Here is a 15,753-nt window from a genome sequence, read left to right as displayed (position 1 = left end):
CCTCTTCTTGGCTAGTGCTTCTGGAATGTTAACAATATTGTTCCCTCTGCCTCTTCTCCTCCCATGGACCATCAATCCCTGCCCCTTGCCTGTGCCCATTTAGCTTAGACAGCGCTGTTTCATCATCAAGACTCAGTGTGGATATAACCTTCTCTGACAAGTCTTCTCTGAGCCCCATGGGGTGCAGGAATTGAGAAGTGTAGCTGTAGTTACCCTGGAGCTGGGTGTGAGAACACCTCACCCTTTCAAGTGGATACTGCTTAAATATTGGCTCTGTATTTATCAAGAGGGGTTAGGGCATGCAAAGAAAGGGCCTTTTTTTCTCTTTTATTTTGGTTTGTATTTTTTCATTTCTACCCACAAGACCCTCTTGCAAGGGCTCTTTGGTAGCTTTGAATTGTAATTTATCCCTGTGAAAGCTGGACACCTGCAGACCAGACCTCCTGCTAGCTGCCTTGATTGTCAGCCCCTGGTCTGCACAACTGAGTAAAGTCTCTCTCTCTGGGATCACACAGCAGCCCTGTGCTTCTCTCTGTGGTCACCGCATTGCCCTTTTGACTTACCTGCTTTCCTGTGTGAACCTCATCACACTGTGAAGCCCTCATGATCAGGGAGTAGGTCGTAGTCACCTGGGTACCCCCATTTTCCCTCCCCACTGTTTGCCCCAAGAACTTCTTCAAAACCGTAATTGTTGAATTAAGGAATTCATCTACCTAGGATTTCTTGAGCCTACTCTGTGCCTGGTCTTCTGTGGGATGCTGAGAATGCAAACAGACATGGAGTTTGTACTCTAGGACAGAGGGGACACCAAGGACAGGTGGCTGAGCCTCACTTGGTCTTGACTGATGTTAATAGAGCAACAGGTACTAGTAGGGTAGAGAGAAGCAGGTGCATTTGAGAGAGGCTGGGAAGGTCATCGGAAACTAAGCTGAAGCATTTAGAATGAATCTCACAGGTGAGGGAGGAGCACCAAACAATTACAGGTTGCTTGGTTACTTAGCAACGAAGTTGGTGTCATTTGTGTGTCTTGATGTATTTTGTGCATTCTTTGACAAGAACTTAATATTATCCACATAAACCCAACCTATTAAAAAACAGGTAATATGAAGTGAGGACTGACCAGAGCCATGTGTAAGGACAGAAAGAGAAAGGGAGGAAATGGCTGCAGGAGCCTGAAACGGGGGCGTTACTCAACTTGAGATAAATTTAGCTCTGTGCTTCCTGGCAACCGAAGTAAACAGAAAAAGCAAAACAAACCAAAAAAAACCCAAAAAAACATATGGTGCATTATATAGTTGTCCTGGCTTGACAAAAGGAAGGTTGTGTTTTTTGTTGTTTTATTGTGTTTTGTTTGCTTCAGGAGGTAAACACCTTTTCCTGGCATAATTTGCTAAGAGAGGTGTTCCTTGTATGTATATTTTTGTTCACTATATTTTTATTTATTTTTTTTTAAATGTTTTATTTATTTTTAGGAGAGAGAGAGAGACAGCGTGAGCAGGGGAGGGTCAGAGAGAGAGGGAGTCACAGACTGAAACAGGCTCCAGGCTCTGAACTGGCAGTCAGCACAGAGCCCGACGCGGGGCTCGAACCCACGAACCGTGAGATCATGACCCAAGCGAAAGTCGGATGCTTAACCGACTAAGCCACCCAGGCGCCCCTGTTCACTATATTTTTAAATAAGAAATTGTGATCAAGGCCATCAATACTTTTGAAGTTTCAAGTATTTCTCAGGTTTTTCAGTGAAGGAAACTGAGGCCCGGAAGGATCTCACATCCACGTGGGAGGTAATGTTGGGACGGGAGATACCCCAATCTTCTCTCTTCAAATTTGAATGTATTTAAATATAATTTAGTTAAAAATGGAATGAAAATGTAGTTAAAAATATGGGCTCAAAGAGCACATCTAGCCTCAAGTAGTCCTTACCAGCATATATTTTTTAATTTTTTTAAATGTTTATTTTTGAGAGAGATACAGAGACAGAGAGACAGAGACAGAGAGACAGAGACAATGTGTGAGCTGGGGAGGGGCAGAGAGATACAGAGACAGAACTCGAAGCAGGCTTCAGGGTCTGAGCTGTCAGCACAGAGCTGGATGCAGGGCTCAAACCCAGAAACTGTGAGATCATGACCTGAGCTGAAGTCAGATGCTTAACCAACTGAGCCACCCAGGTGCTCCCCCCCAGCATATATTTTTAATGTAATTTTTATTTGATTTCAGGAGGGAAAGGAGATAAACACACGTGTTTACTATTCATCATGAACTGGAAGCCACTTACTTTCACCATTAAAGCTTACCTCCTCTCTAGTAGTGGAAAACGCTGACCTCCAGAAGGAAGATCATGATCTTAATTTTGACTTTCAGTAACTAGTTGGAGAGGTGTGGGATGCATTCATTCAGGCCCTTATTTTGTTTTGGTCTCTGACTCTTAGGCAAGGGCTGCATTCTCACCTCTGTGACTTCTGACTGAAGGAACAGGATTTTACCTCCCATAGTTAACAGAGAACATCCCCATGCCAGGTTCTTGGCAAACATTACAACCTTATGCTCCCTGCTGCTTCAGAGATTTTGCAAAAGCTCAGGTGTGTAACATATTCAGACAGTTGACTGAAAACATAGAGTTCATCCATTCATTCAGAAAGGGTTTTTCCAGTGTAGGCTCTGTGAAACAGGAGTCCCATATGTAGCTGAAAGATAGAAAAGGGTAGCTCAGTGGTCACATTCCTATGTGGATGGGAAGTCTGTACTCTATAACTGCCTTTAAGGTTCACGGTGTACCTGAAGATAGTAAAGGTTCTGACAAGTCCTGCAGTGGTGATATATCATATTTCACTGGTTCTAAAGTACCCACATTTTCCACTACTTAACACCTCTGAAATTAGATGCATTTTACTATCAGTGCTTTGAAAGAATTAAAAAAAAAATGCTTTTCTTTCTTAGCATTAGATGACATGCTAATGTTTCTCACAAGTGTTGAGGATCTTCGAGTAGATACATCATTATAGAATTTAACCAGAATTCCCCATGGAATTCTGTTTCCTTTACTTTTCTAAAGAGTACCCTTGGGTACCTTACATTCAAAATGGCTTTTTTTTAGAAACTAAATCTTTCCCTTGAGTGAAACTTTCAGATGGAGACCACCCTGAGAACACTGTACTAATGTTTATTTTGGTTAATGATGAGAAAGGACCCTGTAATACTGGATTGAAGGGTTCCTGTGGCTCAGGACCTTACCACCCAGGCCATAGAGAGTTGTGGTCCGGACAGCCCCAGGGTGGGATTCATTAAAGTGTGTACATTAAAAAGGTGTCAGATTCAGTAAAGCTGTAAAAGCACCTGCTACTGTGGTAGAGTACTCAGCTTCAGCCTTGACATTGGTCCAAGGTCTATGTGGTATTCCTTGAGCTCTTCTGACCTTACATTTTCTCTGTTTTTACACTCCCCACCCTCCCCCCAGGATTTGATTCTTTTTTTATTTAAAGAAAAAAATTTCTAGTCTGTACATTTCCATATATAATTTTATTGGCTCCACAAACCGTTGAGGAATGAATGAAAAATCGAGCAAGTAAATACATGAATAAATAAATGCTCTGAGAATCTGTGTAAATGTCATACCTCTCTAAGGTCCCAGTTTCCCCTTTTGAAGCAGATTGGAAATAGTCATTTGTGCTGAAATGGAATGAGTACCAGATGCAGAATAAGAAGATGCAGGTCAAGGTACTTGTTTTTCCAAAGTGCTGGTGTGATCTTGATTGTGGGATTTTGAAGTGCCAAGCCTCGAGGTCCTTGGTGGCTGTGTGGGAATGAAACCCCCCATCTCGTGATGTTGCTGTAAGGATTAAATAAAACACGCTCTTGGCTAAACACGTATAGGTTTTATGGTGCCATCTCCAAAGGCCCATCTAGTTCTACTGTTCTCTATAATGTGATAGGTGTGTTCAGGGTAACACATTCATCGCCTTCAGCTAAAATGCCCAGTTTGTATCTTTGTACTTATTTTATGTTTTTCATTTTGGCATATGTATAAATATAGTTCCATGCAGATCTTGGCTGGTTTCCTGTGAGTCTACACTCTTTAGAATTTCTGTAAGAAAATCTCCCAGACGACAGAATGTTCTAAAGAAACTGTATAATTATGTCACATGGTTTAAAAAAAAAAAAAAAAGCCAACAACTAAACAGACCTTTGCATAAATCATCCATCTTGTGCCCTGAGGTGGCTTGGGGGAGAGAGTTTCTCATGTTTCAAAACTCAGAGGATCATTTACCTCTGAGTTCCTATGTTTTNAGGCTCCAGGCTCTGAGGTAGCTGTCAGCACAGAGCCCGACGCAGGACTCAAACCGAGGAACTGTGAGATCATGACCTGAGCCGAGGACGCTTAACCGAATGAGCCACCCAGGCGCCCCCCACTACCTGCCGCTCTAAGTGTCTTACTAAGCATATCCCAAGCCTTTTATCTCCCCTCCTTCCTCTCCTGTGGAGCCACAATCCTTTCCTAACCCTAGACAAAAAATAATCACCACGAACCTACAGCTGTAATACAGCTAAAATCTCACACACATACACACACACACACACTTATGCACATGCTTTGAAATCTGAACTCCCAGGTCTGCTTCCTAGCACTGCTGTCTCCATAGGCAAGTCACTTACTGGTTTTCTCATCCGAACATGGGGCAATACCTCCCACTTAGGATCTTCCTTGAGTTTCCTAATGCTTTCACAACGAATTGCTACAAATGCAATGGCTTCAAACATCACAGATTTATTATATACAGCTGTGGAGGTCAGCGTTCCTAAAATCGAGGAGTCAGTAAGACTCTTTTTTTTTTTTTCTTAGAGAGATAGAGACAGCATGAGCAGGGAAGGGTCAGAGAGAGAGGGAGACACAGAATCCGTAGCAGGATCCAGGCTCTGAGCTAGCTGTCAGTACAGAGCCCGATGTGGGGCTCGAACCCACGAACTGTGAGATCATGACCTCAGCGGAAATCGGATGCTTAACCGACTGAGCCACCCAGGTGCCCCTCAGTAAGACTCTTAAGGCCAATGGAACAGCCTGTTTCTATCTCTGTCTCTCCTCTGATTCCACACTATATCTCCTTCTTTGACTCTGACACATTTGTCTACTTACTATGCTCTTAAAAGGACCCCATTTAAAAAAATTTTAAATGTTTATTTAGTTTTGACAGAGAGAGAGAGAGAGGATCCAAAGCAGGCTCTAGGATCCAATCTGTCAGTACAGAACCCAACACGGGGCTCAAACCCATGAACTATGAGATCATGACCTGAGCCAAAGTTGGATGCTTAACCGACTGAGCCACCCTGGTGCCCCTTAGGAGGACCCTTTAGATTACATTGAGCCCAACCCAGATAATCCAGAACAATCTTCCGCCTCAAAAGTCTTAATCACATTCACAAAGTTCCTTTGCCATGCATGGTAACATATTCATAGGTTCTAAGGATTAGGACACAGACATTTTGGAGGCACCATTATTCTTCCTACTTCAGGTTGTAATAAGGAGCAGGTCAGTTTGTGTATAGGAAAATATTCCACTAGACTGGAATCTTGACCATAGGGCTGAGCTTTGCGTGTATGTGTGTATCTATATATATGTATAAATATATGCATATATATGTATATAAATACACATGCATACATATTTATATAATGTACATATTTAGCTTTAACTGTAATAACTACATGTATATACATTTATATATTTAAAATACATGAATGCTGTATGTATGTATGTATAATTTATCATCAGTAGTATTGCAATGACCCCGTATATTTCACATAGTCTATTACATGATAGATACTATTTTGTCCTTTAGGTAAGTTATGTCTGCTCTCATATAAGCTCTGTGATAAGGATATTTTTTATTCCCATTTAAGAGACTGTGACACTGAGTCCTGTAGAAGTTAATAGATTGTATCAGGGTCATATGGCTGGTAAGGAGTATAGCCTTTGTTTGAACCCAGGTTTAATTAGATATTAATTAAACTCTGAGCTCCACACCTGTGTCTCCCTTAAGTGAGGGGGCATGAAATCTCAATAAACTCACCAAAGCAGAAATTATGCAAGCTATATTCTGAGACTAGAATGCAATAATATTACATATTAACAGGAATCTAGTTAGCAGATGAATCTGTCTACTGGAGAATTATAAAAAATAAATAAGCCTTCTAAGTAACACCGAGTAAGGAAAAAAAACAAACTTAAATGACCACATCTTTAGAAATGAGTAGGCGCAGGCAGGCTGTATATTCACATTCATGGAATATGGGCAACGCAGCCAGAAGCTCCATGTCATTTATTGAGAAGCAAGACAGATCGAAAGTAAACAGATAAGCATTCAAATCAAGAAGCCAGAAAAAAGAATTATAAAGCAAAGTCAAAGAAACCAGCAGGAAGGAATTAATACAAATAAAAGCTGAAATAAGTGAAATAGACAAAAAAGAGCCTCATCAATAAAATGCAAAAGCCTTTTCAGATGAGAGAGGGAGAGAGAACACAAGCACATTAGGAATGAGCTAGGGACATATCCGTAGGAGCACAGAAGATAAAACAAATTTAATGAGAATACTGTGTACAACTTTATACCAATAAATTTACAAGTCTTGGTAAAATGCATTATTTTCTTGGAAAATATAAATTACCAAGTTTGTCATGATGGTGTAAAAAATCTAAACAGACAGATAACATAAAATGATCATAGAGCTAAATATCTACAATTGAAAAGAAGTCATGAGCTCATGGGTTTTATAGACGGGTCCTATCAAATCATTATGGGATGCATAACCACTCTCTTATATAAACTGAACCAGAGAAAGAAAATAAAAGGGCTGTTTTCTAATTTATTCCAAAATCCTAGCATAGGTCTAATGCCCAAACTAGGCAAATATATACTCATTCATCTAGAAAAATCTGGTAGATGTATTAGAACTGATAAGCTCCTTATGTGGTGGGATGAAAAATCAACTTACAGAAATCAGTAATAGCTTTTTTCAATATCAACAATTACTAACTAGAAAATATAAGGAAAAACAGAAGTGAAAAACGGATCCTGTTCTTGAAGTGGAAAAGAATATGATGATAGCAGCTATCACTGACTATAAGTTTGGGTACACCAAATTCTGGACATAACTCATTTAATCCTCACCGTGGCTCTTTGAGGTGGGAACTACTTTATAGGTAAGCAGAGGAAGAACAGAGAGGCTACACATTTTGTCCAAGGTCACACAGCTAATAAGGAGATGGAATCAGGATTCAGCCTCTGGTGACTGGGATCTAAAATGCATGTCTGTAACCTGTGGGACATTGCATGTTGCATCCATACCTAAGAATGTGCCCCGATAAGATATGTGCAAGATTTTTACGACCAGATGTCTAAAACTTCAGAGAAGGCTTTAGAGTAACACTTAATAAATGGAGATGCAAACTACGTTTCTGAGTTAGAAAACTCACAACTGTAAAGATAGGATAAGATCAGTTATGTTGCTGTAACAACTGAAGCCTCCCAAGTCAGAAACTTGTACACAAAAGTTTATTATACACTTTTCATGCAAGATCTGTTGTGATTGAAGCAAACTTCTTCCAACCTGCTGTATACATGTAGAACACATGCTCTCCAAGCTTGCCATAGCAAGATGGGGCTTGAGAATCAGACAGGATGTTTTGAAGGGCTGAGTCTGACAGTAACTTACATCACATCCACACAGATTCTATCACTCAGAATCCCATCACGTGGCCTCTCTGCCCCAACTGCAAGCAAAGCTTGGATGCATAGTCTGTAGTACATGTCCAGGAAGAGGACCCAGTGTAACAAACAGAAGACATCTCTGCCACAGTTGGTGGTGGTCCCCAGCATAGAGTCTCAATATGCATTTCCTAAAGGGAATATTTTTTAAACTCCCCCCCCCAACATGGTCTACAAATTCGTGATATCACCCAAAATTCTACTAGGGTTTTATATGGAATTCAACAAGTCAAAATCAAAATTCATTTGAAGGGGAAATGGTTAAGAACAGTGAGGAAGTTTTTTAGTGTTTACAATGGGGAAGAGTCTTTCTTGACTATACCCAGACCATGCCTTAAAGCTACAGTAATTCAAGTAGTATATTTTTTTTCATGTTTTTCTATTTATTTCTGAGAGAGAGAGAGAGAGAGAGAGAGAGAGAGAGAGAGAGAGAGAGATGAAGGGGTAGGGGCAGAGAGAGATGGAGACAAAAGATCCTAAGCAAGTTCTGCCCTGACAGCTGGGAGCCCAATGCAGCTTGAACTCATGAACCATGAGATCATGACCTGAACCAAAGTCAGATTCTTAACTGACTAAGTCATCCAGGCACCGTAGTATAGAATTATTGCAGAAATATACAGACAACTAAATAGGAAAAATTCTAACCATGTATACATGGTATACATAGTGATTTAGTATATGACAAAATAGTATTTTACATTAGTTAGTGAACAGATGGACCCTTCAGGTAATGGTTTCTCATTTTGAAAATAATTAAGTTAAAATAACCACTCACATCATGCACAAAATTAAATCCAGACAGATTAAACAACCAAAGATTTTTAAAACCTATATACTAGAATAATATATAGAAATGTGTCTTATCATCTGTCGCTTCCTAAGCATTGCACCAAATTCAGAAGCAATAAAGGATCAGGATAGAGAGGTTCTAAGATATCAAAAGTAAGGTTAAAATACAAGTACAGACTGGAAGAAAATTTCAATATGTGTGAAAGGCAAAGGAGAACTCCAGAAAATATGCAAAGCATACACAAGCCAATAAGGAAAAAGACAAGAAGCACAATTGAAAAATCGTTAAAGCACATGGATGGACAATCCATGAAGGATAAGTACACATGGCCATGACATTGAAAGATGGTGAACCTCTACAGTAATCAGAGAAATGCAAATCAAAACAAAAATGAGTATTTTTTTCTGATTCCATATTGGTGATAATGAACGTGAAAGTTATAGGGAAATGGGCTTTCTCATTCATCAGTATAAGATTGTAGACTGATAAAGTCTCAACAGACAGCCATTTAGTAAATCTAAAATTTTTTTTAAAAAATTTTTAATGCTTTTATTTCTGAGAGAGAGAGAGAACGTGAGCAGGGGAGGGTCAGAGAGAGAAGGAGAGACATAATCTGAAGCAGGCTCTAGGCAATGAGCTGTCAGCACAGAGCCTGACCAGGGCTCGAACCCACGAACCGTGAGATTATTACCTGAGCCAAAGTCGGACGCTTAACCGACTAAGCCACCCAGGCACCCCTAAATTTTTTTAAATTCATAAACCACTGACCCAACAATCCTTCTTCTTAGATTTTTTTAGTAGAAACGCATACATGTACAGAATGATATATGCACAAAGATCTTCATTATGACAGCATTTGCAATAACAGATAGCTATAAACAACCAAATGCCCATTAATAAAGATTAGCTAAAAGCATTATGGTACATTTATACTGTGCAATGCCAAATAACCATCAGAAAGATAGATATATATGAACACTGGTTTGAAAAGATCTCTAAGAAATAGTATTAAGTACAAATGTGTATCTTATAACAATGTATGGTGTACTTATGAGTTTATTATGAAAATTTTATATATAATTACTATATGCATAATATTGTATTTCTAAATCCACTTTAAAAACCTAGAAGAATACATAATAGTTAATAATGATGACTACTGAAACATGAAGTAAGAATATGTGTGGAGTGGAAATGAACTCTATAGACTATGATAATGTTTAATCATTTGTAACAAGAGTATATTTATTCACAGGTGTGTGTGTGTGTGTGTGTGTGTGTGTGTGTGTAAAGAGAGAGAAAGCTCTACTCCACGAAACCATTTCTCATATTTGCTGGGAACCTCCTGGGATAAATGGATGGAACTAGACTTCATTAGGAACTGACCATATACTCTGCACATTCCTGTAACTCATATCATATGTACCCCACCTTTATCAAGGGAGAGTTACTTACATTTAACAAGTGCAAAAAGAAGAAGTGATAGACGTGATGAAGGCACCGGGACAGGCCTTCTTCCATGAACTTTCTGCTGTACTTGAGCAGGAGCATGTAGGAAGGACAGTGTGTGCATCTGTTCAACATACTGGAGGTGATACAAGAAAAAGGAAAGAGTGACAGCTTGCTTTATGCATGAGAGATTCTTGGCTTTTCACTAGAGTAATCTTGGGTCAGGGTTTCAGCTCTTCCTGTTTACTTCCTTCCTTCAATTGGGTTCCATGCTCCTGGCATCAGCTGCTAGTTCCTTCAACCTAGGAATATTTTCTTCTCAACCGTCTCACAGAGCCTCTGCCTTCTTCTGTAGGAATATCTAAGTATCTCTGAATTCAGATTCGATACATTTTCACTCTGCCTTATAGAGAAAAGGGAAATAAGAACCTGCCTGGTTTCTACTCCTTCTAACTGGCAGAGTCTTACCCAGGGTCATGTCATGCAAATAGAAACAACTGGATTTGAAGAAGACAAGAGTAGAAAAAGGTCCCTTTGTTGCTAACCAGACCTGAATTTGAATACCACTTTGCCTCTTGCTCACGGTGTGAACTGCTTTATTTCTTGCCTTCTCATGTTGATTCTGGATAAAGCAGGAATGATGATATTAACTCACTTTCATGGCTAGAGAGTAAATATACAAGAGGTGCCTGGGTGGCTCAGTCAGTTAAGTATCCAACTCTTGATTTCGGCTCAGGTCATGATCTCAGCGTCATGGGCTAGAGCCCTACGTCAGGCTCTGCTCTGACAGCAGGCTCAGCATGGAACCTGCATGGGATTTTCTCTCTCTCTCTCTCTCTCTCTCTTTCTCTCTCTCTCAAATAAATACATAAATAAATCAACAAAAATATAAATATATGAAATATTCATGGAACGTATATGCTCAATAAATAGAAACATCACCATTTCCATCATTACTATAATTATTTTGTGAAGTACCTTGCAATTCCTGTTTTTTTCAGTCAGTGTGTCCTAGGCCTAATGAATTAAGATAGGGTAGGGGTTTCTACCCCATTCTACAGATGAGGAGACTGAAGATCAAAGAAGTTAAATGACTTACTGCGGTTCACATAGGTCCAAAGGAGCAAAGATGACACTTATACAAGTTTTTCCAGTTGAGCAGCCTATTCTCTTGTGTGTCTTATTTATTATGTGCACCCTATTCCCACTGCATAGCCAAAGGCCGTGGACATGTAGAGACTAAAAGAGTTCCCGTTTCTGGTTTGATTTTTCAGGAGCTGAGACCTCTGTTTTCTCCCCTTCCCCATACCTAAGAGATTCCTTTTTCACTACAAACATCCCCAGACTGCAAATATTATTTCCACACCCCATTCAGATGCCTATTTAGTCCACAGAGGAGGACCTGCTTGGTCCCTGCCTCAAAGGCATATCAAAGGCCCTTCTGCTATTAGGATTGGGTGGGTAGTTAGAGGCCAAGGAGGCTAGGTGAATTGCTAATTGAGCAGAAACAGAGGCTGCAGTGAGCTGTCCGTGGTCCTGGAAGGATCACCTCTGAGTTATAAGGGCAGTAACAACCTTGTTTTTGCTAGTCTTCAACCTTGGTTGACAGATACACTGGGAATAGATTCTGGTTTGAGAAACTAGTTGATAATTCCCTGCGAATTGGTCTGTCATGCTTTTTAAAGTCTGTGTGTTCATGGAAAACAGTTTTTAAATTTGCTCTGTGCGTAGATATGCACTCTGGTTTCCCCCTCGACTCCTCCAAAATGTCACAAATGACTTTCCCTGAATTTACCAATTTGCAGGATTAATGTGCTTCTCTCTAGACACCTGTGCCCTAGATAGATTCCAGCCAGAATAGCTGTCTCCATTCCTAAACTCTGACCTGTTTTGCAGGCAAAGGAGGCCTTGGTTTTAGGTCATCCACAATGGGGGCATTCAGCATGCGGAGCTAACTCTCGCTCTGTTTTATCATGCAGTTGTGTGGAGGAGTACAAGCTGGCTCCTGATGGAAAATCCTGCCTAATGCTCTCAGATGTCTGCGAGGGCCCCAAATGCCTCAAACCTGACTCCAAATTCAACGACACCCTCTTTGGAGAGATGCTACATGGTTACAACAACCGGACCCAGCATGTGAACCAAGGCCAAGTCTTCCAGATGACCTTTAGGTATGGGCAGATACTTGCACTTCACTGGTTGGATCACTGACCCAAAATCTGGGCAGGGGACAGAAGCCATGGGAACCACGGAATTGAGTTCTGTTAGACTGGCCAGTATCTCCCTAGGCTTATTGATACCTGTCCAATGAAGTGGTAGAAGTTAGCAAAATTCATTCCATGAGGTTCCTTTTCCACTGACCTAGCCCTTATTTATCCTGCTCTTCCACTTTCCTAACTCTATACACATATTTTTAATTCAGTCTTAAATCATCCTGTAAGTACACTTAATGGAATTTTAAAACGTTTAAATTAATCTTTCAGTCTATTAAAAAATAAGTATCCTATGTAGGCTATTCAGGCAGTTAAAAAATAAAGACATTTAATGAAGTAGAAAATAAAACTCCCATCACCCAGAAATGTCCAGAATTAACATTTTCATGAACATTCTTAAAACTCCTCTCTTCCTCTTCCTCTATCTGCACACACACACACCAAATCTCAGTAAAGCTGTTTAGAAATTGCTGTTTTTTGCTCAACAATATGTCAAAGACCTCTTTTTCTGTTAATAAATATAGAAGTACCTACAAAATTAAAAGATAAGACTACTCTCATATAAGAGCAAACAGAATGAGGAATGGGTTGGCCAAATTATATGAAGATTAGACATGCAGTCTCATTATGAAAGCCTCCCTGAGAGATTTGAAGAAGCTGGATTTATTCAAGCCTCACAATCTGAATAACCATAAGACGGTAGAATGAGAAGCATTGTTCTATGTATAAGAAATGATTATCTTAAAAAACCCAGTACTTTTAGACAGTTTTGCATGAAAATATAATAGGACATTATCACAAGGCAGGGTTCACCCTAGCATTTGAAGTCATGTCAACAGAAGTCTCAATTGAGAAGAAATATCACCAATAGAATCATCATCATCCCCATTCCATCATCTAATTAATAATAGTAGTGGTTATAGTAGGAGTGGTAATAATGACTTTATTAAGAATTTATTAAGAATTTCTCTATGTCAAACTCTTTACCAAGTATTTTTAGTACTAATCATAATAATAGTAATGATGATGATGGTGGTGGTGGTAGTGATGACATTAACTCAGCACATGCTGAGGGCATTCTAAGCACTTGTCATCTATTAATCATTGATTAATTTATGTGATCCTCACAATGGCCCTGAGAAGCAAGGACTATTGTCCTCTTCATACAGATGAAAAATGGAAATGTTAAGTGACTCTCCCAAATATATCTTCTATAAAGTGAGAGAGCCAGGATAATACCATTTTAGCTTCATTATTAAAACGCTTGGAGGCACTGTAGCCTCCATTTTGCAGCTGATAAGTCAACACCGGAGAGGTAAAGTGACTCTCCTAAGGTCACCAGTGAGAGGCAGAGCAAAGAATCAGGTGTAAATCTGGCTCTTGTCTTTTAATCCAACATACCTTGTCACCCCATTTTGTAGAACAGGAATGGAAATGTGGACTCCCTAAGAACATTCACCTGTGTAGTTATCACAGTCGCTTGAGCACCTAATGTGTGCCAAGCACCATGCTGGTTACTTGAGATGCAATGAAAAATAAGATAAAAGTGGCCTGAGATCTGTGGAACCTAGGTGTCGTGTGTGGGCATGCATGTGTGCAATGTGTGTGTATGTGTGTTTGTAATCTTACATATTTGTTTAATTTGTGGTAAGTACTACTGAATACAGATACAGTGTTCCAGGATAGCAATTAACAGTGGGCTCTGATTTAGTTGGAGTAGAGTAGGTGGGTGTGCATCTATTAGATTAGAAAGCAATAATAAGACTTTGGAGTCTTCTTTTCATGAAATGTTATTTAAGTAATACCTGAAATATGAGTGGGAGTTAACACTGGGAAAGATTTCAGGCAGAGACAGATGTTCTGAGAAGGAAAAGAATGCATTTGGCTTTAAGATATGAGTCTGGTGTGGTTTTGGCTGAGTAAGTAAAGGAAGAGTTATGGGAGGTAAAGCCAGAATAGAACATAATGGCAGATTGTGGGGGTCTTTCAGGGCAGGTTTTTATTCTAATAGTAAATGAGAGAAGTCATAAATGGTTAAAAAGAAGTGGTTGTATTCAAGTGTTCAACCTCACAGTGGCTGCATGGGAAGTAGGTTGCAATGAAGGTGGCATGGGAAAGTGTGGAACGGGGACTTAATTGGGGGTATATTTTGGAAGCCATGTAAGAGTGTTGGTGGCTTCAACCAGGATGACGGGAACAGTTTGGAGAGAAAGGGGGGTATTGGAAGATAGTTCAAAGACATAATGCACAAGAGCCAGTGAGTAGGCAGAGGGTAAGGTCAAGGAACGATTTAAGGGTAATAGGAGTGACTGGTGGCCACACAGCAATTTGGTAGCAGAGCTGAGTCCTTCAAATCCCAGTGAAGTTTCCTTTCTACCATGCAGATTGTCAAACAGCAGCTGAATATTACTTTGTTGGAAAAATCTGAGGGAGACTTAAGGACAATCCAGATGAACTACTCAATACTGAGACTCACAAAGCCAACTTTCTATAGTCTTAATGCTCTATGAAACTTCTGTTTTGAGCACCCTGATAGATAACATAATGCTGTGTGGAATCCAAAAGAAAAAAAATGTCCCTTGGTTTTTGAGAAGGAAATTTACAAGCTTGCACAAGGACATACACAATTGACAAAAATATATGAAAATTTATTTTGCAAAGTGGTGTTCCAATAGTTTTCAAGCCTTTTGAGAAGAACTCAAAGGAACGATAAGGGTTTCTCAGAGGATGAGGCTTATGAATTGGAGTTTGAAGTCATTGGGAGGGATGAGTTGGAAGGGCATTTTCTGGTCGAAGAAAGAGGCTGCAGATGGACAGACACAGATAAACAAGGGTGCGGAGTCAGCAGAACAGGTCTCCAGACAGACCCGGCTCCAAATCCTGGCCCCACCCATGACAAGCATAGTCATCTCATCAGTTTCCAGACACTGTGATGGCCCCATTGCATGTTTTATGTAGTTTGATTTCTCACAGCAGCTATCAGAGTGGCTGGCATGTGCTAAGTGATCAAATGTACTAGTTCTCATCCTCTTGTGTGGAGAATAGCTTTTGGTCCACAAGAAGGACCCAAATTTGGTTTCAAGATGCTAGATCCCGAAGGAGCTTCATGGAAGCCCAGATCCTATTTACATATGGAGAAGGGACTTGTTCAAGGTCACAAAACAAGTCACTGCAAAGCTAGCTCATGACCTCAGGTCAGATCCCAGCATGCTGGCCTTTCTACTACCAACAAACTGATCATTAAAAGAGAACATGGTGCTGTAAAGGCTGAGCCTGATAGTCTCCTGGTTCAGACAGAATTTTAGCCCCATCCGGAATCCTCATTCTGTCTCAAACACTCTGCTCATTGTTCCTAACCCTTCAGTCTTGGGTTGTTTCTGAATCGCCAGGGTCTATATCTGCCCCAGTTTGCTTGTTGAAAGGAGTGTAGTGAATAGACCACACCTTCTCTTTTGACAACAGCCTCAAGATTTAGGGAACTCCCCAGACTACCATTGTATTTGAGTAGCCCATTTCACATAAACTCTCTTATCCTTGGCTTCAGTT

The 15,753-nt window shown here is 40.1% G+C and overlaps 1 protein-coding gene across 3 annotated transcripts in view; it reads left to right on the top strand.

The window, feature by feature from the left end:
• The window catches only part of ASTN2 (astrotactin 2), an 881,037-nt gene that overhangs the window by 559,615 nt on the left and 305,669 nt on the right, over positions 1-15,753 (top strand). For all 3 annotated transcript variants that reach the window (XM_077769932.1, XM_077769931.1, XM_077769933.1), the window contains one exon: positions 11,977-12,165. In XM_077769932.1, the coding sequence (XP_077626058.1) occupies positions 11,977-12,165 (189 nt within the window). The remainder of the gene's footprint in view (positions 1-11,976; positions 12,166-15,753) is intronic.

The sequence above is a fragment of the Crocuta crocuta genome, unplaced genomic scaffold, assembly GCF_008692635.1.
Source record: "Crocuta crocuta isolate KB4526 unplaced genomic scaffold, BGI_CrCroc_1.0 scaffold95, whole genome shotgun sequence".
Lineage (NCBI taxonomy): Eukaryota > Metazoa > Chordata > Mammalia > Carnivora > Hyaenidae > Crocuta > Crocuta crocuta.
This window is presented reverse-complemented; position numbering and strand designations above follow the sequence as displayed.